This window comes from Coenobita brevimanus, chromosome 53 (genome assembly GCF_032717465.1).
Source record: "Coenobita brevimanus isolate Jiangsu-jjx chromosome 53, ASM3271746v2, whole genome shotgun sequence".
Classification (NCBI taxonomy): domain Eukaryota; kingdom Metazoa; phylum Arthropoda; class Malacostraca; order Decapoda; family Coenobitidae; genus Coenobita; species Coenobita brevimanus.
In genome coordinates, this window is record NC_137006.1 from 40,225,061 (window position 1) to 40,252,493 (window position 27,433).

The following is a 27,433-nucleotide window of genomic DNA, read 5'->3' on the forward strand; positions in this document are numbered from 1 at the left end:
TGTTTTAGTGAAGCGTAATGTTGGTGTGGCATAGTGTCACTGTAACACAATGTTGGTGTGGCAAAGTATCAGTGTGGCAGAGTGTCAGTGTGGCACAGCGTCGGTGTGATACGTGGCAAAGTGACCAAACTACACAATGTCAGCGTGATACAGTCTTGCTGTGGTTTGTCGTACAGTGTCAGTGTGTCACATGTCTGTGTGGTACAGTGTCAGTGTGACACAGTGTTGGTGTGGTGTGTGTTACAGTGTGGCACAGAATCGGTGTGGCATAGTGTTGGTGTGGTGTGTTATAGTGCTGAGTGACGTGACACAGTGTCGTATGGAATGATATAGTGCAGGATGCTGTGTGGCAGAGTTTCGTGTGTTAAATGAAATTTTCTGTGATGTCATGCTCGTGGTCCCGGATGTGGCATTATTGATACTCTGAACAATGACAACACAATAGAACAAAAGCGTGCCAGCAAAGCCATAGTCTTGTACACCTATTTATTCTCATCCGTCAGTCGCATATCCTTTAGTGTGCGGTTGGTAGCCGGACCAACAGCTGCTCCTCCCTAACAGCGCTCAGAATATAGAGATCTATGATGAAGTTCCAGGCAAGAGTAATAATAACACTTTCCTTTCTTGTGATAGCCTCAGTTCTCTGTCAAGGTAAGTATTTATGTTTTTTAAGAATTCCAAAAGACTGTTAATGTGTGTCTTTTAGGTACGGTAGTACAACCCAAACATATATATAGTCTCTATTGATATAATCAATCTCTTGGCTCATACCATTCATCAGTCCAATGAACAACATGGAGAATCCAATGCAGTAGCTTTTGATATTTCTAAGGCTTTTGACACAGTATGGCAACGTTCCCTGCTATCCAAACTCCCTTGCTACAGCCTATCATTTTTTGTTCCATCGATTTCCTCATATCTCAGTGAAGGAAATTTAAGAGATAAAGTAAATGATGTATAATCAGTTTCAACTCGATTAATGGCGGCGTGCCACAAGGACCAGTTCTGACTCCAACCTTATTGCTAATATATAATAAAGACATCTTGCCTATCACCCACAGTCACATGCATTCATATGCAGATATATGAAGGCTTTACAGTAGCTTCTTCACACTTAAACACTCATTCATAAAGTTTGATATCTCTAACTCAAAACTCAGTGTGGGAGTTTCCTAAATCAATACTTTTTTAAGATAAATGAATGGAGCCAAAGAACCTTGTCTCATTTAATGCTAGGAAAACCAGATAAATATAATTTACTAATAGACAGACAATTCCGTGATTCCTATATTACCTTCAGTGCAATCGATATTCCTACTTCTAAACGTACTGAAATTTTCTGTATTTCGCTTAACAATATCCTCAGTTGGACTTCTCATATTACATCACTTGCTAAAACCGCTTCACTGAAGCTTTAATTACTGTACAAAACCCGCAACTTCTTCACTGACGAGCAGTTGGCTGTAATGTGCAAGACTCATGTGCACTCTCAGCTCGAATATTGCTCACCCTTGTGGAGTGGATGTGAGAAGGCTTCACTAAAACAACTGGACAAAATTCAAAACAAAGCTATATAAGAAAAACTGATAACCATGCAGTTACAAATGGACTACCTCCCCTACAAGTAAGAAGGAATGTTGCCTCCATTGCATTATTTTACAGATACTTTTATGGCAAATGCTCAGATGAAATTGTATCTATTGTGCCACCTCTTCAAGCCTTTCCCCGTGCTACACGGGCATCTGGTAACGCTCATAACTATACTGTCACACTGTCATATTGCAGAACTTTTGCCTATCGGAGTTCTTTTATTCCCCGAGCTACTTCTTTTCGGAACTTGCTTCCCCAGAATTGTTTGCCTCCAAACTTCAACTTTCAGCTGTTCAAGTCCAACTGCTACAGATTTTTTTATGAATAGAAGACACCTGTAATCTGGTGTATGGATTAATTTTACAGTCAGTCTGTTTTTCTTCTCATCTTCCGTTAAAAAAAAAAAAAAAAAAACAGTAGTCAGTGATCTCGAAACACGAGGAGTATAGTATGCTTGTTATCGTGTCTAATCAACGGCGAGTGCTTTAGGTGCGATCGCCCCCACTCAGTACAGTCGTGGAAAGAAAATGATAGAAAGAAAGAAAAAAAAAACTAATATCTCACCACTTCTACATCTCACTTTCATTTGCTGGCTGATATTCCTCACCCGAGACTCCTGATTTGATTCTCTGTCCATAGCTAATCACCTTTCATATGATACATCTGGTAGAAAGGTGACTGACATGCCTTAAATATGACGTAGACGCAGTAGAATAGTAGGCGATCTTCCGACAGCCTGTACACTCCCCGCTGTGTGTACCCAGGAGCTGTCAGTTGGAGATACTTTTCCTGAACGGAGCAATTAGGTATCTGTCGGAGGTAACGAGTAGGTTTTACATATTAATCGACCGCTCGTTGAACACGCATATTTGTTGACTGCGTACAGCCATGAGCAATAGTAGTTCGACGATATTCCTCTGTCAGCATTGTGTGTTTGGCCTTCCATATTTCTCTGTCCTCCCCAGATGACAGAGAGTATCCTTCCTTTCTATTCCGTTTTGTTGCGTGATTCCTGTTGATAGCACACAAAATGGTTCACGTACCACCTTCCATTAAAACAGTTGGCAGAAAAGTGTCGGCGAACTTTTGCAATCGTTCTATCTGTGTCCTGTTGCCAAAACCATCACCGGGTATAATGTTCAACCAGGATTGCCATTAGAAATGCAAGTCAAGATAGTCCACGAATTCCCTGCATGATATACTTAAGAGTATATTGGTCCATTCTTCCACTGGTGTGTTTTGATCCATCCAGGTGTTAAGAGATCGGCTGTTTTGGATATCAGCCATGCGCAGACCCATTCACAGCATTCATGGTGCACTTTGTCTAAGTCAGGTCCCGTGAGATTAGTTTTCGTATATTTCAGTCAGGTCCACTTTGGTCCATCGGGGCCATCTAACCTCGCCAGTCCCATCACCTAGTTTGTATTTTATTCTTTCTGCCACTACTCGATTTTCATTTAGCTTTTTTTTTGGGATTATATTGTTGAAGAGTTTAGTTGAGGCTTTATCTAACCCTCTGTAGTTTATATATATATATATATATATATATATATATATATATATATATATATATATATATATATATATATATATATATATATATTGTTACGGAACAGAGAAAGATAACGTACACTTTAAGTGAGAATGCTAAAAATCACTACTGTCCCGTAAAGTTCCAGGTTCAAAACAAAAGAGTTAGGTAAAATTACAAGTTAAAGTTTAATCCTCAAACTAACAACAAAACATTCAGGACTCATAAGGATAATGTAATGGCAAAAACAGGTTAAATATATGGTTAACTGCAATAGCCTCTATTAACACGAAATTAGCAAGAATAAATTTATCTAAGTCAGCCCTGATAAAATGAGATACCAGATAATACTCAGTGAATGCCAGATAAATATTTACAGATACAAACTATTATAAAAAATGACTGCCATAAAGAACCCCACACGAATTACAAAAACTTCACTAGGCCTACAAATTAAACTTATGCTATACAGTACAAGAAAAAAATGCAACAACAGTTATACTCAAATTACACACAGCTGCTAGATGGTTGGAGATTTCTTGAGCACTCACAATAATAATATCTGTACAGGGGAGGACAGAGATGTGAACAAAATGAGGAGCAGATCTAAGTGGCAATGATGCAGAGACTGAGCTCATTATATAGGGGCTGGCAGAGCTTGATACAACTTGTAAGAGGGACGCGCCAATGAAGCCATGGGGACAGAGAGCTGAAAATCCCGCAAAGTATAACAGAGAGAACGACTTACTCTACTATAACGGTAGAAGGGGGGGACTGAGGCAGAACACGCTCGTGATCAAACATGCAGCAACTGTGCGTTAAAATTACACAAAGGATGATGAAATCATAGGCTATGTAACACCTCCCCACAAAGGAAAAAGAAATTTACAAAGGAAATTTCTTATTACTCTAAAACAATCTGTCTAAAGTCTAGATAAGCAATCTGCAATAACATTTTCTTTCCCCTTGACATGTTGTATGTCTAATGAATACTCCTGAAGAAGTAGACTCCATCTTGTCAATCTCTGATTTTTATCTTTAAACTTACTAAGGAATTTCAGTGGGTTATGATCGGTATAAATGACTATGGGGTCAAAACCAGAACACAAATAAAATGAAAAATGCTGTAAACCCAAAATCAAGGCCAAAAGCTCTTTTCTCAATAGTTGAGTAGTTCTTTTGAGGTGGAGTGAACTTCTTACTGTAATAAGATACAGGATGTTCAATACTCTGATCATCCTCTTGCAGCAAAACAGCCCCAGCTCCTGTATCACTTGCATCAACAGCCATCTTAAAAGGCTTAGCAAAATTTGGAGTAGCGAGCACTGGCTGACTTAATAGAATAGCTTTAAGTTTGTTGAAAGAGGATTCACAGTTATCGGTCCAGACAAATTCAACTCCCTTTTTCAGTAGGTCTGTAAGTGGTGATACAAGAATAGAAAAGTTAAGAACAAATCTCCTGTAATAACCTACCATTCCCAAAAATCTTTGTAGCTCTTTCCTACTTTTAGGTCTGGGAAGATCACTTATAACCTGAACCTTAGCTCCTGGTGGTGCAACATGTCCATCACCAATTACATACCCAAGGTACTGAACTTTAGCTTGACCAAACTCACACTTTGACAAATTAGCTACAAGATTAGCATGAACTAAACGGTCAAGAAATTTACTGACATGGCATAGGTGATCTTTCCAGTTGTCACTGAAGATTAATACATCATCAATATAAACAACACACCCTGCCAAACCCTCTGTTACAACATTCATGAGCTTCTGAAATGTGGCTGGTGCATTCTTCATACCATACGGCATTACAGAACATGCAAAAGCCTTTCCTAGTATTACAAAACATGAGATCTCCCTAGCACGTTCAGTCATAGGTACTTGCCAGTATCACTTTAACAAATCAAACTTACTTATGTACCTAGCCTTTCCGATCTTGTCTATGCAATCTTCCACACGAGGGAGAGGGTAAGTGTCTGTTTTGGTTATCTGATTAACACGTCTGTAGTCGATGCAAAGCCGCTGTGACCCACCTGGCTTAGGGACTAGAGTGACAGGAGAACTCCACTCGCTCTGACAGGGCTCAATCATCTTGTGGTCCAACAGGTAGCCAAGCTCCTTCTGGATGAGAGGAACTTTCACTGGGTTCACACGGTAAGGAGGCAATTTAATTGGCTTTGCGTCTCCAACATCGACATCATGCATCAACACAGTGGTTCTTCCTGGAGTGGCACGGAACACTTGCGGGTACTCCTGCAGTAATGCCGAAAACTCCTACCTTTCCTTGGGTGGTAGATGAGAAAGCTTAGTCTGGAGATCATTCATGATATCAGGATTCTTCCCCAAACTATCACTCAGGCTCATACTGCATGGGAGAGCTTCACTTGCAGACTCGGGTGGAACAGCTACAGTGCAGACTGGATTATTTTCGTCCCGCCTGTGATATAACTTTAGCATGTTGATGTGACATAGTTGCTTGCTCTTTCTACGATCTGGTGTGGCGATGACATAGCTGACATCACTGAGTTTCTTCTCCACGAAATAAGGGCCACTAAACTTGGCTTGAAGAGGTTGCCCATGAACTGGTAGCAGAATCAAAACCTGATCTCCTGGCTGAAAGTGGCGTAACCTGGACTTCTTATCATACCAAGTCTTCATCTTCTCCTGAGCAGCTCCTAAATTCTCTCTCGCCAGCTGTAAAGCAGTGGACAGCCGTTCTTTGAAATTCATCACATACTCCAGCAGGTTGACGTCATCTTCCTCCGACAGCCAGCATTCCTGGAGTAGCTTAAGGGGTCCTCTTACTTCATGGCCAAACAGTAGTTCAAAAGGTGAGAAGCCCAGTGATTCATTTGGAGATTCTCTTGCAGCAAACACAACGAATGGAAGACCTTTATCCCAGTCTTTCTGATGTTCCAAACAGTATTTCTTGAGCATCGATTTGAGTGTTTGATGATATCTCTCCAACGCTCCTTGGGTCTGGGGATGGAAAGCTGAAGACGTGATCTGGGTGATGCCCAACTCTTTCAGAGACTGCTTGAAAACGTTTGACATGAAATTACTTCCCCGGTCTGACTGTACCTCCTTGGGCAGACCAAACTTTGTGAAGAACCCTAGCATTTCCTTAACCACGTTCTTTGCTGAGATATTTCTAAGTGGAATGGCTTCAGGATAACGAGTAGCCATATCAATCATGGTCAACACATAAGAAAATCCTGAAGAAGTCTTAGGAAGAGGGCCCACAATATCCACCAACACACGGGTGAAAGGCGCCTCAAAAGGAGGAATGGGAACTAGAGGTGCAACCTTTTCGGTCTGATTACACTTCCCCACAACTTGACAGGTGTGACAAGGCTTACAATACCAGGAAACATCCCTGAAGATACCTGGCCAGTAGAAGTGTTTCAAAATGCGTGCCACAGTCTTCCTCACTCCAAGGTGTCCTGCCAAACTGGAATCATGAGCCACTCTAATGATATCCTGCCTACAAACACGAGGGATGACAACTTGATGTACAACCTCCCATTCACAGTCGGCTGATGCTGTTGGGGGTCTCCACTTCCTCATAAGTACTCCTGACTTTACATAATAACAAGTAGAAGCACCAGCTGACCCTTCCTCACTGCAAGCAGAGTTAGCTAGACCTTTCAACTCAGGGTCAGCAACCTGCAACTCAACCAACTCTTGACGAGACAAATTATCAACACTACGGGGTACTGCCTCATCTGGTGAGTGGTCCAAATTAGCAAGAAAAGTGTTAGCTAGGATAACATCATCATCATCATTATCCTCTAAATCACCAGTAACTTTAGACTTAGCCCTAGTGACAGCACATGCAGGGAACACATCAGGGACATCACAATCCTGGGACGCAGCCACTGGCTCACTAGACAACTGAGGAGCTGGACACACTTGACTTCCACCAATATCATTTCCAAGTAAGAAAGTTACACCTGACATTGGGAGTGTCTCAACCAACCCAACCATAACAGAACCATTAACAAAACCAGACTCTAAATTAACTCTGCACAGAGGAACAGAGAAGTAATTATTCCCTACACCTTGTAAGATTACAGTTTCATCAGAGGAATTAAAATTAGAGCCTAGAACACTGGTCAGCATAAGGGATTGGCAAGCACCTGTATCACGATATATTTTAACTGATTTCCTGTCATTACTGTCCAGAGGACTGACAAAACCATCAGACAGGAAATTAGCACATGAACTCTTGAGAGTGTCACCCACGTTACTGCTCAAAAGAGGAGCTCCATCATGAGAATTTAAGTTACCCCTCAAAGCAGGTTCAGTTAACTCAGTTAAAGAATTCTGGGAACTCTCAAGAGTGGACACTAGACCAATTGACTGAATATTTAAAGACTCCTTTTTGTTCACATCACGCGGTCTCCTGAAACATCTCTCCGTAGTATGACCAAGCTTATTACAATAAGTACATTTACTTTTCTGAAATCTAGAGGTGAAGCTGGTATTTACTTCCTGAGAAACATCATCCTTATTCTCTTTCCTGTTACCTGTACTCTGAGTAGAGGCAACGTACTTACTCTCAGCTTTCCCTTTTTCTCTAGAATATCTCTTGTGAGTGAGAACATACTCATCAGCTAAAACTGCAGCATCAGACAAATTATCTATTCTTTTCTCATCAAGATATAGGCTTACATCTTTATAAATACACCTTTTGAAATCCTCCAGCAAAATCATCTGCTTAAATTTACCAAAATCAGAATCCACATTCTTAGAATTTAACCACTGCTCTAACAGATCTTCTTTGATTTTTGCATACTCAACATGGGATTGCTTATCTTGCTTATAAGTTGTCCTAAATTTTACTCTATAAGCTTCACGAACAAGCTCATAGGCCTTAAGAATCAAGCTCTTAACTACATCATAATTATCAGACTGATCCTGAGGCAAAGATGCATAAGTTACTTGAGCTTTACCGGTGAGAACAGTTTGAAGGAGTACTGGCCAATACTCCTTAGGCCAATTAAAACCTGTAGCTACCCTCTCAAACAACTGAAAATACTTTGTTAAATCAGATTCATTAAAAGGAGGGACAAGTTTAACATTTCTAGCCACATCAAAATCATCAGAGCTAGATGATCCAGTTCCACCTTGTTTCATGCGATACTCATGGTCTGCCTGAATCCTAGCAATTTCAACTTGTGCCTCAGCCTCCTTAGCTTTTGCCTGAAATTCAGCCTCCTTAGCCTGTGCTTGAAATTCAGCTTCCTTCACACGAGACTCCGCCTCCTTAGCCTTAGCCTCCTGCAGAGCTAGCTGTAACTTAGATAATTCAATCTGCGTTTGCTCATTTGGAGGAGTTACATTAAACAAGCTTTTATTAATCATGCCAACAATTTGATCTTTAGAATGATGAGAGTGAACTGCAATTCCCAATTGTTGAGCAACAAGCTTAAGTTCATTCTTTGTTCTGTTTTCTATATCACACACTGTTTGCACATTTGACAAAAAATCTTTGGCTTCATCAAGTGTAGAAATAGTAGCCATCATGAATATATCACAGTCACAAAATATCAAACAATATCCTTATGATAATATCCCGAATATCCTGATATGAGGTCGCCAAATTTATGTTACGGAACAGAGAAAGATAACGTACACTTTATGTGAGAATGCTAAAAATCACTACTGTCCCGTAAAGTTCCAGGTTCAAAACAAAAGAGTTAGGTAAAATTACAAGTTAAAGTTTAATGCTCAAACTAACAACAAAACATTCAGGACTCATAAGGATAATGTAATGGCAAAAACAGGTTAAATATATGGTTAACTGCAATAGCCTCTATTAACACGAAATTAGCAAGAATAAATTTATCTAAGTCAGCCCTGATAAAATGAGATACCAGATAATACTCAGTGAATGCCAGATAAATAATTACAGATACAAACTATTATCAAAAATGGCTGACATAAAGAACCCCACACGAATTACAAAAACTTCACTAGGCCTACAAATTAAACTTATGCTATACAGTACAAGAAAAAAATGCAACAACAGTTATACTCAAATTACCCACAGCTGCTAGATGGTTGGAGATTTCTTGAGCACTCACAATAATAATATCTGTACAGGGGAGGACAGAGATGTGAACAAAATGAGGAGCAGATCTAAGTGGCAATGATGCAGAGACTGAGCTCATTATATAGGGGCTGGCAGAGCTTGATACAACTTGTAAGAGGGACGCGCAAATGAAGCCATGGGGACAGAGAGCTGAAAATCCCGCAAAGTATAACAGAGAGAACGACTTACTCTACTATAACGGTAGAAGGGGGGGACTGAGGCAGAACACGCTCGTGATCAAACATGCAGCAACTGTGCGTTAAAATTACACAAAGGATGATGAAATCATAGGCTATGTAACAATATATATATATATATATATATATATATATATATATATATATATATATATATATATATATTTGATGGCAGCAAGAATGAAACATGAAAGCACGTTATTTGATTGAAAGGATTATTGTTCAGTGAAGTCCTACGCGTCCAACTTTGATAAATTCACTTTCATTTAAGGCCAGTTAGGACCACTTATCACTAATTAGGACCACTTAGCACTAATTAGAACCATTTAGTACTAATTAGGACTATTTAATACTAATTAGGTCCATTTAGAGTCATCAGTTCCACTTCAAGACCGATCTGGCCCATAAGATCCATTTCAGGTCAGTTTTTGGAGATTCAGGTCTAGTTAGGCCCATCCAGGTCCAGTTAGGTCCACCCAGGTCTAGTTAGTTAGGTCCATCCAGTTCCAGGTAGTTAGGTCCGTCCAAGACCAGTTAGTAAGGTCCATCCAGGTCCAGTTAGTAAGGTCCATCCAGGTCCACTTAGGTCCATCCAGGTCCAGGTAGTTAGGTCCATACAGGTCCGGTTAGTTAGGTCCATCCAGGTCCAGTTAGTTAGGTCCATCCAGGTCCACTTAGGTCCATCCAGGTCCAGTTACTTAGGTCCATCCAGGTCCAGTTAGTTAGGTCCATCCAGGTCCAGTTAGTTAGGTCCATCCAGGTCCAGTTAGTAAGGTCCATCCAGGTTCAGTTAGTTAGGTCCATCCAGGTCCAGTTAGTTAGGGACATCCAGGTCCAACTAGTTAGGGCCATCCAGGTCCACTTAGGTCCATCCAGGTCCAGTTAGTTAGGTCCATCCAGGTCCAAGTAGTTAGGTCCATCCAGGTCCAGTTAGTAAGGTCTATCCAAGTCCAGTTAGTTAGGTCCATCCAGGTCCAGTTAGTAAGGTCCATCCAGGTCCAGTTAGTAAGGTCCATCTAGGTCCAGTTAGTAAGGTCCATCCAGGTCCAGTTAGTAAGGTCCATCCAGGTCCAGCTAGTTAGGGCCATCCAGGTCCAGTTAAGTCATTCCAGGGTATTTACATCCAACCAGGTCGTTCACATACACATTTCTTTCAGGGATGTTAAGACCCAGTTAGGTTCATCGGGGTTCAGTTATTCCGTCTCAGGTTCACGTAAACCCACTCGTGTTGTTTCCTTTCACTCAGGCTCAGTCAGGTTGGCTTAGATCTGTTCAGTTCAGTTTGGTCCACTTAGTTCCACTCAGGTCTAATTTGGTCCAGTCACGTCATTTAGATTTATCCTGATTGTTCACGTCTATCCTCGTGCCAAAGGAGATTTGTAACACCTCTTCCTTAGCGATTTATTCCCCATAATCCACTTCAGCAATTTCATCTGTGCTTATTTATTTCGTTTTAATATTAAGCATTACACCAATAAATTATAAGAGCGTACTGAGGTGCAATGTTCTGAATAAATCACTGAGGAAGAGGTGTCACGAAGGCTCTAAAGCCACTCAGAATACGACCCCATTCAGATCAAATTACGGCCGTCCTATTCGTGAATATATCTTACTTATTAAGGTATTATTAATTTTCATATCACCGTTTTTTCTTTTTCTATTTTTTTATATCCATCAATCCAGTGATGTTCTTTATAATTTGTTTTTGTTACCTCCATACTGTTCTACTCGACATGATTACTGAAAGACTTGATTGAGACTTACCTAACTCCTCTAGGTTGAAAAGTCTCTCCCAAGCAAGATACCATTGTCTGGAGGCGACAGGAATAAAATCGAGGAATACGTCATCACACTGAAGGCGTCACATGAACTTTACTATCGAACCTTATTGTTAAATTACTTATTAAAGGGCCAGACCTAACATAACCTTGTCCGATCCATCATTACCATTATTTTTTATTTTTTTTTACTTTAACCTGACCTAAAATTGCCACCATCTTCAATGCTGTGTTGTAATTATAGAATAACACTAGAATATGATACTGACAAGAAGAAAGTGCTTTGTAAACGATGTAGAGTAGTAATATTGGCTTTTTGCCACTGGACTCTGTGAAATAGGTAAAAAAAAGGACAAAAATCTGTGCAAAGTTAAGATGAAATGAGTATAGATCTAACCTTCCTTACACTAATGAAACCTTGCAAGGCCTAACCTCATCAAACTTAACCCCTTCTGTTATGTAACCTGAATATATTGCCTCACCAAACCAAACCTAACCGAACCTAACCAACTCTAACCTAGTCTAACTTTACGTGGTCTATACCCTCCTATTACGTGAGCTGATCTGACCTGACCTGACCTCTCCCACAGGCCAACCAGGTCCGGGGGAGCCCTGTGAGGAATCTAGTGACCCTGTCTCCTGGACCCTTCCTGATGGCTCCTGTTGTAGGTAAGGTGGTGTTAATGTGGTGTTGTGGTGGTGTAAGTGTTGTGGTGTTGTGGTGTCAGGGTGGTTGTGTGAGTGTCGTGTTGAGGTGTTGTGATGTCAGGGTGGTTGTGTAAGTGTCGTGTTGTGGCGATGTGATGTGGGCAGTGTGACGGTTGGGTGACGTCACTGTTGTGGTTTGTTGGTGGTAACGTGGTGGTGTCAGTGTAGTGATGTGGAGGTATAGGTGTGTTGGTGGTGTGGGTGCCAGTGTGATGATGTGGTGATATCAGCGTCGTGGTGTTAGTGAATTTGCCTTCTTTGCCAGTATAAAAATTCCATGTATTTTCATATTCCGTATGAAAGTTTTGCTCACTCTTCTACGTCAGTTTGGCTGAGAGGAATTATTATCAGTTACATTCTGCTCTGCAAACAGCCTCTTCACGAAATCATTTCCGTATTATGTCCTCTTTGCAATCCTTCGAAGAAGGTGTGAGTGGATGAATGTTTCAAACAATGGTATTTTTGTATTTTTGTGTAAATGTTTTGACTGCGTCTCATTTGTGTTGCCACTAATCGCTAGTGACCTCAGTGGATAGCATAAATTATTCAGTTTACATTGCAGCCACTGAAGAAGATTTGTATAATGTTAGAGACGAACATATGAGTCATTTATAATCAGCTTAAAATCTCACTGCCACATTAATGTCCCTCGTTAGTGACAGCATTGCCATTACCACTAATTACCAACCCGCTAATGTGTTTTGACTCCCTGGCCTCCCGGTGCAGAGGATAAATTTTCAATTAATGTTTCACTTCCCTCTTCTAGTCATCCAACGCTGAGAGAGATCTTGTATGTTTCTTTGCCAATAGATACTTCTTAATGATGAGTCAAAGAGGAAGGTGACCGACATGCTTTATATTAAGTGTGCAGTTGATGGAGTAATAATTATAATAAACCAAGTTTTGTCCCTGACTAAGCAGTATATTCGTGAAGATGTTCATGAAGTGTCCTTTGCTCCTTAGAGAACTCTTGTATTTCGGTTTGAACGATGTATTCTGAACATTACTTTTTAACTCCTTCAGTACGATGACGTCGTTTCCATTTTATTCTTGCTCTCACAGACTATTATATTAAAATCAAACGAGACTTTTCGGACTGGAAGATCTGGATATACCCTTCAATAACCACTTCGCCATATGGGTGCTGTCCCGATAATCTGGCAGTACGAATATATATATATATATATATATATATATATATATATATATATATATATATATATATATATATATATATGAAAGGGGCCTCCATGCCCTTGGATATTATTGATGCAAATTATAGCGTACAAGGGAATACTGAGGAGCAATAAGCAAAATATATCGCTCAGATAGAAATGCCACGATGTCCCTTTTGCCAACAGCAACACAACCCATATATATATATATATATATATATATATATATATATATATATATATATATATATATATATATATATATATATATATATATATATATATATATATATATATATATATATATATATATATATATATATATATATATATATATATATATATATATATATACAGTATATAGTCCCCAACCTGGTACAACTCTTGGCCTCCCTGTACAGATGTGAAGACGATGAGGTCGCATGTCAGCTGTCCACCTCTCCGGTACTCTCCTCCATCCGGTACGTCACTCGGTATTGCCACAGTATAACTTACGGTAACATTCCTTTCGTTACTAAGATTTGTGTTGTAGGAAAGACAAGGAAAGGTAAGTATAGAGGCTTTCTACGTCCCTCGTCCCTCATGTAAAAATAAATCCCACGAGGGGAAGATTATCGCATTTTACTCTCTGTATCTCAACCAGTCACGTGGTAATTTCATCTCTCACAGCTTCGTACCTGAGTAAAAACACATCTGTAACTCTATGTCTCAATCAAACCGTTTTAGCACATCAGAAATCTTAACTATCTCATTCTTTCTTACCATTAGACGATTTTATATAGCCAGGAGTGACCATTCATCATCTTAGGCCACGTCCACTCCAAAATCTTTCTAGTACAGGCGGGGACGAGCGAGAACTACGTTGGATTAAAATTTTGCAGAACTCCCGCCCTTGCCAGCAAGCATTTGTTATGGACATGACCTAAGAGTTAAGACTACCTGTTGATAAAATATTTTTTACCATAAGTGTACTAGACTCCAGATAAAGAAGCACCCACCAGTTACGTAGCCAAGGTAGCGTATATTCTCACTGTTCTTTGTGTGCTGGTTAAACGGTAGAGCATGATACCCACACAAACTTGCTGACGATATTAAGAGTCTGTGGTACAATTACAGTAGTTGAGAAGCGCCATTCTTTTGCACTTGCAGGTCTTCGTATTCTGGAGTCAGTGTGCAGGTCTATGTATTTTGGATTCCACTTGTAGGTCTATGTTTTCGGAATTCTACCTGCACGTCTGTGTATTTTGGATTCCACTTGTAAGTGTATGGATTTGGGAGTCCTCTTGCAGGTATAAGTATTTAGAATTCCACTTGTAAGTCTACGTATTGTTGTGTACGCATCCCCACACTGTCACAGACTCCAACAGCAGTAGTTCAGTACAGGAAGAACGTTGCCCAGTGAGTTGTTCTTATGGTCAGCCTTTCGGTGTACAGCACACAAGATTAGCTGAGGCGAAACTGAACACTGGCTTCTTAAAGTTCATTGTCTATATTTTCCAAATAATTCCACTTAATGCTTTCCAACTTCACTGTTCTCACTAGTACTGGTGCTATACAAACTTTACTAACGGCTATTACACTTAATGCTTGACAACACTTCGCTTTTATTACACGTAATACTTGACAACACTTCACTGTTATTACACTTAATGCTTGGCAACAGTGTTTTCACAAGTACCGAAAATATAGGCTGCAAACTGACACTGCACTACCCTCAACTGAACAGAAAACCAACTGAACTTGTTCTAGTCTCTTATCCATCGATTCGTAAGCTTGCATTGTTCGAGAATGATCTACTCCACAGTTCTGGTGTGTTCTAGTGAGAGAGTACAGTTACCAACTCGGAGACAACCAAAACATGCAAGAGTTTTCTTACATTACATAACAATGTAAATTATTTACCATACAAACTAATCACATAATTTAACAATCACGTAAATAAAACATTATTGAGAAAAACAGCATAAAAACTAATGTATAAATTACGAAATAACTACTCTCACAAACAGCAGGCAATCTTGCAACTCTGACTAGTACCGAAACCTACGATACGGGAAACGCCGAGAAGCTTCTCGAGCACCTAACTGGCAAATCCCGCTTCTTAACGGTGTTCTGGACACCACTTGCAGGCCTGTGTATTTTGGATTCCACTTGGCAGTTCTATGTATTTTGGATTCCACAAGGAATATATAAGTTTGTTTTCATCACGTCTTTGTTAATTTATCTGTACAACTGAGAATTTGTATAGAAGTCGATTACTGTGTGTAGTATTCCTGAAGACGATTGTGACTGAAGAAAACTTGTCTGCCTTAATAACCCCCGGACAGTTGATAGGCATTACTCTAAACCTCGTATTCTGGTTGGTTAGGGAACCTTCCTTACACCTCTTCGTTACCGATTTATTTTTGGACATGGCTGGCTGATATCACTGAGTACGTTTTTATGCAGAGTATGGTTATATTAGAAATTTTTGAGACTGGAGAGGACGGCAAGGTATAATAAGCAAAATATATTGTCTAAGAGGAGGTGTTGGAGACCTTCCTTATCCGACAACGATACGGACCTAAGTCTTCTAACTGATATTTGTATATTTATTATGAATACTGCAACTGTAATGACGAATTCTACATATAACCCCATTAATGCTTTAAACAATTGCTCTTGATGCCTCCGGACAATTTTACTCGGCTTTGGAAACCTCTCGTACTGAAAGCATTAGCACAAGCCTGTAATGAAACCTCCCCAGTTGGAATAGTTATAGTCCATTTGATTGAGCTGTGCACTTGAGATGTATAGGGGATGTAGGGTGTGTTTGATTCGCGACTGCTGATTGGCCGCCAATGATGTCATTGACATAAATGCAGACATTTACTGTCGTGCAACATGGACGTAGGTGTACGCCGTGAGTGGATACTAGTGCAACATGCGGACGTGGGTGTACACCGTGGGTGGATCATTTACTTCAAACGTTACTCATCGTTTTATAAAACTTCACAATCAACATTAATTTTCTTTGATAACAGTAAACTTTTAAAGCTAATTTTGACCTCTTTAGCGTCGGAAATTATTCCATATTTGAACTGGCCGCTTGCTGTATATTGCAAGCAATTGAAATATATAAATATATGTGTTTAGATAAGAAGAGCTGTAGATTTACATCATCGGCGACCAATCAGCAGCCGCGAATCAAACACACCCTACTCTCCCCATAGCCTACATTTCAGCTGCACAGCTCAATCCAATAATGTATAGTTGCTGGGCTGAATTAACTTACCCATAGGTGACAGGAACATATCGAAGAAGAAGTATTCATAGTCAAGGGTTTACTTTCGAATAATACTTAGCTCCTCCCAATATTCGTCAGCCTTAAAATATGCTATTGCTCTTTAAAAATTACAGCAAGAAATACCTGTATCTCATTCGTTAAAAGATCACATAAATGTACTATATAATTCAGTATCTCCACATACATTAGATGGCCAATGATACTTTAACACTATCTGTGTAAGTCTTGGGGACAATGATATGGTGATAACCCGAAATTATTATTATTATTATTTTTTTTTTTTAGGCCTATCGACCATCAGGTCCAAAGCCCGTGGTCATTAATGTGATGTATTGTGATAGACTGTGGCAGATATTTTGCTGTACATTGTGGTACAAAATTGTGATGAACGATTGTAGTGGACATTGTGATTGAAAATTATAGAGGGCAATTGTACCTGACACTGTGATTGACGATTACAAAAGACATTGTTTGAGGTGTTGTGAAGGTCGAATGTATGAGACAATATGCCGGAAAATATGACAAATTGTGACTGATCGTTTCGTTTGTATCGTTTATAAAGGCTCCATCATGCTTTCATGCTTCGGCCTTGGTCACCTAATGGCGGCTATCCACGCTGCCCGACCTCTGGCAGCCTCCCTTTTCAGCCCTTTAGGGAGATTCTGATGTAGATAGTAGGGTAACATGAGACTGGAGGAAACAGCTGGGTCGTGGAGAGCTCATTCAGTGCAATTAAAGGATAGTTATGTGATCAGCCTTCCCCATATCAGACTTAAGAATCATACTTAGCATTCACTGGATAAATGAGGCATAACGTGATACACTGGTGGGAAGGCATATTATCTTTGTTCGATGTAAATACTCTAAATTTGTTTTTGATAAGCTGGCATGACAGACCCGGGGAGAAGCTTGCTAATTGGCCTTATCTCGTGGTGGTTAGCCTTTTTTTTTTTTTTTTTTTTAATGCATTCAGAATTAGATCATTAAACAATAATTTCCCTTGCTATCAAAATAAATAATTTAATATGTTAAATAAATAGCCAATACTCTCTTCAGACTCAAAATGATCCAAAGGTATACGTGGCATGTGATCAGACGGGTGGGTGGTGAACTGAATGAACTGACGGCAGTGATTGACTCTGTGTGTGTGGATGATAGGATGAGAAGGTGTGTAATGGATGAAGGAGCTTCTAGAAGTTGGGGGAGATGACTTTCTGACCACCACTTGGTGGTGGTAAGAGTCAAGGTTCAAATGAAATGGAGGAGGAGGAGTGACTCCTAAGTCTAGATCATTTATACATATAATAAATAATAAGGGACCGAGTAGTGAACCCTGGGGTACACCGCTAGTTACTAATCCCCAATCCGACTTAGTTCCATTTATTAATACTCTCTGCTTTCGCCCTTTCAGCCAGGATTCTATCCATTTTAAGATATCGCCGTCTATACCGTGTGCTCGAACCTTTCTAACTAACCTTTCATGTGAGACCCGATCAAAGCTTTATTAAAGTCCAGATAAATAATATTGTAAGCTTTATCGCTATCTACTGCCTCATAGACCTCCGAGTAGAATGGCAACAAGTTTGTGAGGCAGGATCGTCCTTACCTGAATAAGTGCTGACTTTCATTTATATGATTAAATCTTTCTAAATGTTCTCTAATCTTACTGCCAAAATTGACTAACATTTTTCCTACTATTGACGCTAAACTTATCGGACAATAATTCGACGCAGCTGATTTATCACCCTTTTTAAAGATGGGCACTACGTTTGGGGTCTTCCACGCCTCTGGAACTTCTTCTGAAACTAAAGAGTCATTAAATATCGTTAAAAGTGGCTGACATAATTCTTCTTTGGTTTCTTTTATAATTTTTACAGATATATATCGTCTGGACCTGGCGATTTTTGAGGTTTTAACTTATTAATTTCTTTCAATACGTCATCCTTACTAATGTTTATTTTACTAAGATTATTTTCCGTATTCTCATGGTAAATATTTGCTGCTTGAGGGACCAGGTCTAGATTTTCCTTGGTGAATACTGATATAAAATAATTATTCAGGATGGAGCACATTTCTTTATCTTCACTGGTAATGTCACCTGATTCTGTTCTGAGTGGTCCTATCCTATCTTTACTTTTCGTGCGGTACATTTGATAAAAACTCTTGGGGTTTTCTTTCCATTCACTAGCAACGTTAAATTCATAACTTCTATTTGCTTTCCTTATTTCCCTCTTTACTTCTCTATTTAAAACTGCGTACCGGTTACGTAAGTGTTCCTCTCCACGTTTTATTTTTCTATATATTCCTTTCCTTTGGCCTATGAGAGATTTTAATCTATTGTTTAACCATGTTGGTTCTGAAGTATTCGTTCTAAACGGTTTTGAAGGGACATATGTATCTTAGCCTCAGTGTATTATATTTACCAACTCGTTATATTTCTCACTGGCCGAACGTCTGCTTGGTACTGGACCTGAGTCAATCCTCATCACAAGAGCTACACTTCCACCTGGAACCTGACCCTCCCTATAGACCTGGGGCACATTCCAACCTATTTCCTGCCCCTCACCTATAACCTGGGGTTCCCCACTGCACCGGCACTCCCTAAAATAGCTATTCTCCCTATGGAATACCGTTATAAAATAAGCTCTTAATCCATCAAAATCTCCTACAAGATGATTAGGAACTGTGGAGGTATTTTCAGTGGAATAGACATCCCAAATAAATCTGAACTTAATTTCTTCATGATAACTATTACCACGTCGTCCACCAACCTCTATATCACTAATGACATTTTCTTTGTTAGCTAAAACTAAATCTAGTATATAATTACCTCTGGTGAGTTCCATGATATACTGATAAAGGAAATTATCCTGTACTACCTCTAGAAATTCCTCTGACTCTGCATCCTCTGTCTGATTTCCCCAATCTATCCTTGGCAAATTAAGGTCCCCTACAATTATTACTAAGCTGGACTGTGACGCTTTCCTAATTTCCTCCCAAAGGTATTTACTAACTGCTCTACTTAATTTTGGAGATCTATAAATAGCTCCTCAGACTAATTTCTCCCTATTGTTACTAATTTCAACCCAAAAAGTAATGCTAGTATAAGTAGCTGGGGAATGGTTGAGAAAATGAGGGATGTGAGAAGAAAGGAAGAAATCAGTTAGATGGAAGTTGTCGAGCAATTAACCCCCTGGGGGTAGGGGTTTTTTTCAAGAATACTCCCCCAGTATCCCTGCTTGTCGTAAAAGGCGACTAAAAGGGTTGGCGGAGGGTTAGTGCCCCTCTCCGGAAAACAACTAACTAAAAAAACAAACAAGAAGCCTCGGACAAGGACTGACCAAACGTTGACGACCAAGGACCGGACAAAGGACATTGCAATTGGAACTTGGAATGTAAGGGGAGCAAATGATGAGGTGAAAGAGAGAGAGATTGTCCAGGTGCTTGAGGATGCGAAAGTGGATGTATGTGGAATAACTGAAACAAAATGGAGAGGAGAAAGTGTGAGAGAATGGGAGTATGGATGGGGTATATGTGCAGGAGTAGGTGAGAATGAGAGGGCAAAGGAAGGAGTATGTATAGTTGTGAGTAAAAGATGGAAGAGGAGCATAAGACAGTATGGATCAGTTGGATCAAGGATTGTGTGGGTAAAGTTGAAAGTTGGAATACAAATGTGGGCGATTGTGTGTGTGTATGCGCCAACGCAAGATCGTGCTAGAAGAGTGAGAGAAGAGTTCTGGACAAATGTGAAAGTGTGCATGGAAAAATTTGGAAGGAATGAGAGAGTGTTTTTGATTGGTGATATGAATAGTAAAGTTGGGAATGTGAAGGTGGATGGAATAGTTGGTGAGTGGGGTGTGCCTGCTGAGGTAGATGAGAATGGGAGTGCGTTAGTGGACATTTGTGCTGGGAGGGGGTTGGTGATAGCTAATACCCTCTTCAGGCATAAAATGATCCACAGGTATACATGGCGAGTGATGAGAAGGGTGGGTGGTGAACTGAGGGAAAGGAAGGCAATGATTGATTATGTGTGTGTGGATGAAAGGATGAGAAGATGTATATTGGATGCAAGAGTTTATAGAGGTTGGGGGAGTGGACTTTCTGACCACTGCTTGGTGGTGGCCAGAATTAAAGTTCAAGTAAGATGGAGGAATAGAAGAAGGGAAAGACGAGAGGAAGGAGTAGTTGTAAGGAGAGTGGAAAGGTTACAAGAGGATGAGAAAAAGGCAGAGTATAAGAGAGAAGTGGAGGAACGATTGGGCAAATATGAATTGGAGCAGATGGGGGACGTGGAAGGTGTATGTAGAATATTTACAGAAGAAATATGTGCAGCATGTGATGTGGTGTGTGGAAGGAAGAGAAGACGGAGGGGGGTGCAAGGAACAGCGTGGTGGACTGAAGAGGTGAAACGGGCTGTGGCACAAAAGAAGAAAGCATACAATGAATGGATGAGAAATAGGGGCGTGGAAGAAGTTGAGAGGCGGAAGAAAGAGTTATATGTAGAAAGAAAGAGAGAGGTGAAAAGATTAGTAAGAGAGAGTAAGAAGAGAGTGGATGAGGAATTTGGAAGGAATTTGAGTGTAAAGTGGAGGGACTGTAAGAAAATGTTCTGGAAAGAGGTGAAAAGAGTAAGACAGGGTGGAAGTGAAGTTAGCAGGGGGGTGAAAGATAAAAATGGTAGATTACTAGTGGAGAAGGGAGAAAAAGTGAGCAGATGGAGAGAACACTTTAAGGAATTGTTGAACGTGGAGGATGGAAGTAATGCGAGTATAAGTGGCTGGGGAATGGCTGGGAGAAGAAGGGAGGTGAGAGGACAGGAAGAAATCAGTAGGATAGAAGTTGTGGAAGCAATGAAGAAAGTTAAATCAGGGAAAGCCCCAGGAATTGATGGAGTGTGTGGTGAAATGCTGAAGCATGGGGGAGAGATAGTAGTAGAATGGATGTGGAAGATGTGCAGATTGGCCTGGGAGGAAGGTAGAGTCCCGGAGGATTGGAAGTCAGGTATAATTATTCCCTTGTACAAAGGAAAAGGGGAAAAAGAAGTGTGTGGTAATCATAGGGGCATTTGTCTTCTTAGTATAATAGGAAAAGTGTATGGTAGGATACTTATTGACAGAGTTAGAGAAAGAACAGAGAAATTAGTTGGAGAAGAACAGGGAGGTTTTAGGAAGGGAAGAGGTTGTGTAGACCAGATATTCATTCTCAGATCTTTAGTGGAAAAGTTTCTAAAGAAGGGAAAGAAGTTGTATGCGGCTTTCATGGATTTGGAGAAAGCATATGACAGGGTGGATAGACTAGGATTGTGGAAAGTGTTAAAAATATATGGAGTACATGGGAAGTTGTTGAATGCTGTGAAGAGTATGTACGATGGTGCGAAGGCTGCAGTGCGTGTGGATGGTGAACTAAGTGAATTTTTCTCTTTGAAAGTTGGGTTGAAACAGGGATGTGTCATGTCTCCATGGTTGTTCAATCTGTACATGGATGGGGTAATAAAAGAGGTACAAGGTAGGGTAGTGGATGTTGGAGTGGCCCTGGTGAGAGAGGATAGTGTTTGGAAACTCCCTGTACTGTTGTTTGCAGATGATACTGTGTTGTTGAGTGAAGACGAAGGGGAGCTGCAAGGCTTGGTGGATGAGTTTGAGAGAGTGTGTAAGAAACGGAATCTAAAGGTCAATGTAGGGAAGAGTAAAGTGATGGTCTTTGAGAGAGGTGAAGTCAGTGAATGTACAGCGAGGTTGGATGGTGAGGAATTGGAAAATGTGAGTACGTTTAAGTACTTGGGTAGTGTGATGAGTAAGGATGGAGGTTTGGAGGGTGAAGTGCTTGAAAGGGTACAGCAGGGAAGAAAGGTTGCTGGTTCTTTGAAAGCAGTGATAAGAAACAGGGAAGTGAGCATGGAAGTGAAAAAGTTACTACAAGACAGTATTGTGGTACCAACTCTAACGTACGGAAGTGAAGCTTGGACGTTGTTGGAAGGACACAATTCAAGAGTGAGAGCAGTGGAAATGAGTTATTTAAGAGGAGCCTGTGGAGTCACATGGAGAGACAGGCTGACGAATGAGGATATAAAGGAGCGTTGTGGTGTTGATGTGGATGTGATAGGAAGCGTTATGAGGAGCACACTGAGGTGGTTTGGCCATGTGGAGAGGATGGAGGGTGAAAGACTGACGAAGAGAGTGTATGTGCGTGAGGTGGAGGGGGAAAGAGGGAGGGGGAGGCCGAGGATGAGATGGAGAGATGGGTGGAGAGGTATATGAGAGAGGGGGGTGTGAGTTGGGAGCAGGGGAGTGAAATGGCGGGGGACAGGGCGACTTGGAGGCGATTTGTTTGTGGCCACCCCAAACGGGATTGAGGCGTCTGGCAATAGATAGATAGATTGATAGAAAATGGGGAAAGCCCCAGGAACTGATGGAGTGTGTGGTGAAATGCTGAAGCATGGGGGAGAGATACAGTAGTAGTAGAACGGATGTAGATGTGCGGATTGGCCTGGGAAGAAGGTAAGGTAAAGTTCCGGAGATATAATTTTTCCCCTTGTACAGAGGAAAAGGGGATAATGGAATGTGTTGTAATCTTAGGAGTATTTGTCATCTTAGTGTAATAGGAAAAGTATATGGTAAGATATTTATTGACAGAGTTAGGGAAATAACAGAGGAATTAGTTGGAGAAGAACAGGGAGGTTTTAGGAAAGGAAAAGGTTGTGTAGATCAGATATTCATTCTTAGGTCTTTAATGGGAAAGTTTCTAGAGAAGGGAAAGAAGTTGTATGCGGCCTTCATGGATTTGGAGAAAGCATATGACAGGGTGGATAGACAAGGATTGTGGAGAGTATTATGAATAATTATGGAGTAGACAGGAAGTTGCTGAATGCCGTGAAGAGTTTGTGTGAGGGTGCTGTGAGTGCGTGTGGATAGTGAAGTGTGTGAATTTCTCTATATGAAGGTTGGATTGAAACAGGGATGTGTCATGTCTCCATGGTTTTCAGTCTGTATCTGGATGGGGTTATAAAAGAGATACAACGTAGGGCAGTGGATGTTGGAGCGGCCCTAATGAGAGAGGGCAGTGTTTAGAAGCTCCCTGTACTGTTGTTTGCAGATGACTCTGTGTTGTTAAGCGAAGACGAAGGGGAGCTGCAAGGCTTGGTGAATGAGTTTGGAAGAGTGTATAAGAAACGGAATCTAAAGGCGAATATAGGGAAGAGTAAAGTTATGGTCTTCGACAGACATGAAGTCACTGAATGTTCAGTGAGGTTGGATGAGGAGGAAATGGAAAATGTGAGTGCATTTAACTACACACTTAGGTAGTGTGATGAGTAAGGATGGAATTTTAGAGGATGAAGTGCTTGAAAGGGTACAGCAAGGATAAAAGGTTGCTGGCTCTCTGAAAGCAGTGATAATAAACAGGGAAGTGAGCATGGAAGTGAAAAAGCCACTGCATTACTATAGTGATACCAATTCTAAGGTATGGAAGTGAAGCTTTGACCTTGTTGGAGGGACACAAGTCAAGAGTGAGAGCAGTGGAAATGAGTTATCTGAGAAGAGCATGTGGAGTCACATGGAGAGACAGACTGACAAATGAGGAAGTGAAGGAGCATTGTGGTGTGGATGTGGATGTGATAAGAAGCGTTAGGCGAAACACACTGAGGTGGTTTGGCCATGAGGAGAGGATGGAGAACGAGAGACTGACGAGGAGAATGTGAGTGAGGTGGAAAGGGGGGATAAAGAGGGGAAGGCCAAGGATGAAATGGAGAGATGGAGTGGAGAGGTATATGGGAGAGGGTGTGTGAGCTGGGAGTACGACAGTGAAATGGCGGGGGACAAGGCGACATGGAGACAATTTGCTTGTAGCCACCCCTTACGGGATTAAGGCACCTGGCAATAGATAGAGAAATAGCAGATTAAAAAGTCCTTGCTCAGTCTGGTCCGTGGGTAGAGGAGGATAGGGGGACAAGGAAAACAAGACAGCACTCCAAGTGCAACACCCAAGCCCAGCATCTGATCTCTGGGCTGAATTATGCCTTTGTCTTGTGACCCTGACCTTCGATAGATTCGTCTTTGGCTCCAAAGACTTCGTCCTTGCCTAACCCTTTTCACTGCCAACAACTTTGGTCCAGATCATATCAGACTGTTTAAGTTGACCTTCCCCAGTGACCTTGATCATTGACCTTTCCCGAGGACCATGACCATTGACTGATTGTTCTCAGAATCAAATTACTTAAGTCTGATTTTAACCTGAACCTTCCACAAAGGTCATTCCTTATCGGTTAAAACTGTTTAAGATGACCTTGCCATGTGACTTTAACCTATAACATGTTGTTCTGAAAAATAATATGCAAATTGGGTGATCCTCAACTCATCCACCACGCTTGATCCATATAAAATGAATATTCATTTATTTTGTTCACACACAGAAGTGAGTCGAAATTTGTCCTTTTCCTGTCTCCTTGGCCTTTGACAAAGTGTAATCCTTTCATTCTAGCCTGACCCTCAACACTTCCATCAACTTAGTTCAAATCAAAACAAAACTGCTTGAGCTGAACCTGCCCTGTGACCTTAGCCTTTGACCTTTCTCTGTGACATTGACCTTTGGTTGATTTTTCTCAACTGAATCCTATTATTCTTCCATTATCCCCAACCGTTCCACGATGATTGGTCTAAACTTGAGAAAAACTTTAAGTTGACTTTGTCCTGTGACTGTGACCTATGACCCACTGTTCTCAAAATCGATATGTATACTCCTTGGCTAACCCTCAACAATTCCACCAAGTTTGGTGCAAACATGTCAAATAATCTGAGTTATTTTATTAACACACACACACACACACACACACACACACACACACACACACACACACACACACACACACACACACACGTCGCTAAAAAAGTAACACCCGCTCTCGCTTCGCGACCACAGGTACACTAATCTCTCTGCCTCAGTCCTTACTTCTTTATCTCTTTTGTAACCCACCTGCATCATCCCGTAAGCCATGGCAGCTTGATTACTTACACTACAACACAGACCTTGACAGTGTGAGTAATATTGTGAAGGTGCCATTACAGCGTAAGGTTGTTAATTTTGTAGGCTGGATTTTAAATGATCACTTAACGCTAAACAAATATATCTTACTGACTGCGGAAAGGTTACTAAGATAGATGACCAATATGGGTTTTAGATTTCAGGAGGGAGGGTGTGCAGACCGCTCCTCCCTCCTGATAAAATAGGTTAAAATATGGTGATGCAAATAGTTTATTACAAATATCGACTGACCACAGTAAGGTTTGGCATCACTAAATCAGAGAATATATAACCTGAGCGTAGTATTAACAATTTTAGTTAACTGTTTGATTTTTCTGTTGAAATGCACTGATTAGCGATTATGGGAAATATAAGTGTGAAATTACAGCATCGAAAAACAAGGCTTAAAATCTTTAATACATGTTTCTCCAACGTTTGTGATGTTCTATCTTGTTAATTCTGACTTTTAGTGTACACCCCTACTTTCTACCCCATTTTTGTGTTCATTTCTCCTACTATTCGAGGTGCTGTGAAACTGCGTCGAAAATTCTGTAATTCTAGGTAAACACTCCCTCTCATTACCCCTGTGTTGTGGTGCTGACGAGAGGTCTACAAACGGTCGCGGTGTGCACCTTGGGTGGAGTGAAGCAACAGCAGTGCTCACTCAGGGGCCAAACCCCTTCATATTTCCTTACCCTTCGCTGTAAGGAAGGACTCAGGCCCGAACCTGGTGAGGTACTGTCTACTACAAGGAGGCACCGGTTCCCTAAACAATGCATTCGTATATGCTGAACTGTACCTGTAGGATGACCCCACAAAAGAGGTTCCTTACCTGTGGTCGACAAGTCTGATTGGCAGACAGACTGGGGTTAAGCAATAATAACAGCAACAACCCCATTGTTGGGTTTGAAACCTTTCTGGACTAAACGTGAAGCAAGACAAAATGGGAAATGCAGACTCAAAGAAATACGAAGAATTAAACTCCGTGTTGGCTGTCAACATTACTTTTTTCGACATTATACGATCAGTGTTTCCCAAACTTTTTTGGCCGCGACCCTGAACACAGATTTTTTTTTTTTTTTTTCTTTTTTTTTTTTTTTTTTTTGCCTGGCGACCCTCAGGGAGGAAACATAATTTCAGTGTTTTACATTTACCGATGCTTTATTATTCACAATTATTTCCTTGTTGCAGTGTCTAAGTGACGCTTTACATTCCAAAATTATGATGTAAGTACGAGTATATTTGCACTATTTTGTAATTTTAACTTTTTTTTCAGTCTCCATTATTTTTTAGAAACCATCCCACGACTCACAGAAGCATCCTTGCGACCCTCAGTTGGGTCGCGACCATGGGTTTGGGAACCACTGCTATAAATCATAACACCAGCCTACCTTTGTTTTCGATGAATGGAAGGAATGTCTGTCAAAGAGCCTACATCTGATGAGTATAGAGCATGGATCACGACTGGTAGTTCTGGTGCTTTGAAATGCCACACAGAAGGACCTCGTATTTCATTCACATAATATTCTTAAATCTATATATAAGCAGTATGAATTACTACCAAATGCAAACACATATTCTGGTTACTTAGAAAACCAAAGAACTACTAGAAATGACAGTTGTTCTGAGCATGAAGGGTCTAAAAATTAGCTCGAAAATAAATATGGAGACTTTCTTTTTTACAGACATGATCAGACTTTTCCAGCAAAAACTGGAGATAATATACCTGAGGCAGGCGGTTCAGACACTGTCAGTCAATGACTGCAAAATCAAGTGAAAAATAAGCATGGGTTGGAGGACTTCTGGTGAACTAAGTAAGTGCATGAAGGATAAGCTATTGACTATGTCAGAGGAGACTATAGTATATTATTAGTGTGTCCTTCCTTTTCTAACTTACGGATCGGAAACGTGAAGTCTTATAAAATCCTTAGAACGTAAACTTGGGATTGTGGAGAGGAATGGAGGAATTGCATTAAAATATCACACAGAAAAAGAAAGGTTTCTCAATGAATAAATCGAAGACTGTGGGGGATATAATCCCTTCAATTAAAAA

At 40.5% G+C, this 27,433-nt stretch overlaps 1 protein-coding gene across 1 annotated transcript in view; it reads left to right on the plus strand.

Moving 5' to 3' along the window:
• Positions 1-540: 540 nt before the first annotated feature.
• LOC145400802 (uncharacterized) overlaps positions 541-27,433 on the plus strand; it is a 44,547-nt gene continuing 17,654 nt past the window's right edge. The window contains exons 1-3 of the mRNA XM_080273238.1: positions 541-651; positions 11,787-11,865; positions 13,481-13,540. Of these exons, the coding sequence (XP_080129364.1) occupies positions 582-651; positions 11,787-11,865; positions 13,481-13,540 (209 nt within the window). The 5' untranslated portion in view covers positions 541-581. The remainder of the gene's footprint in view (positions 652-11,786; positions 11,866-13,480; positions 13,541-27,433) is intronic.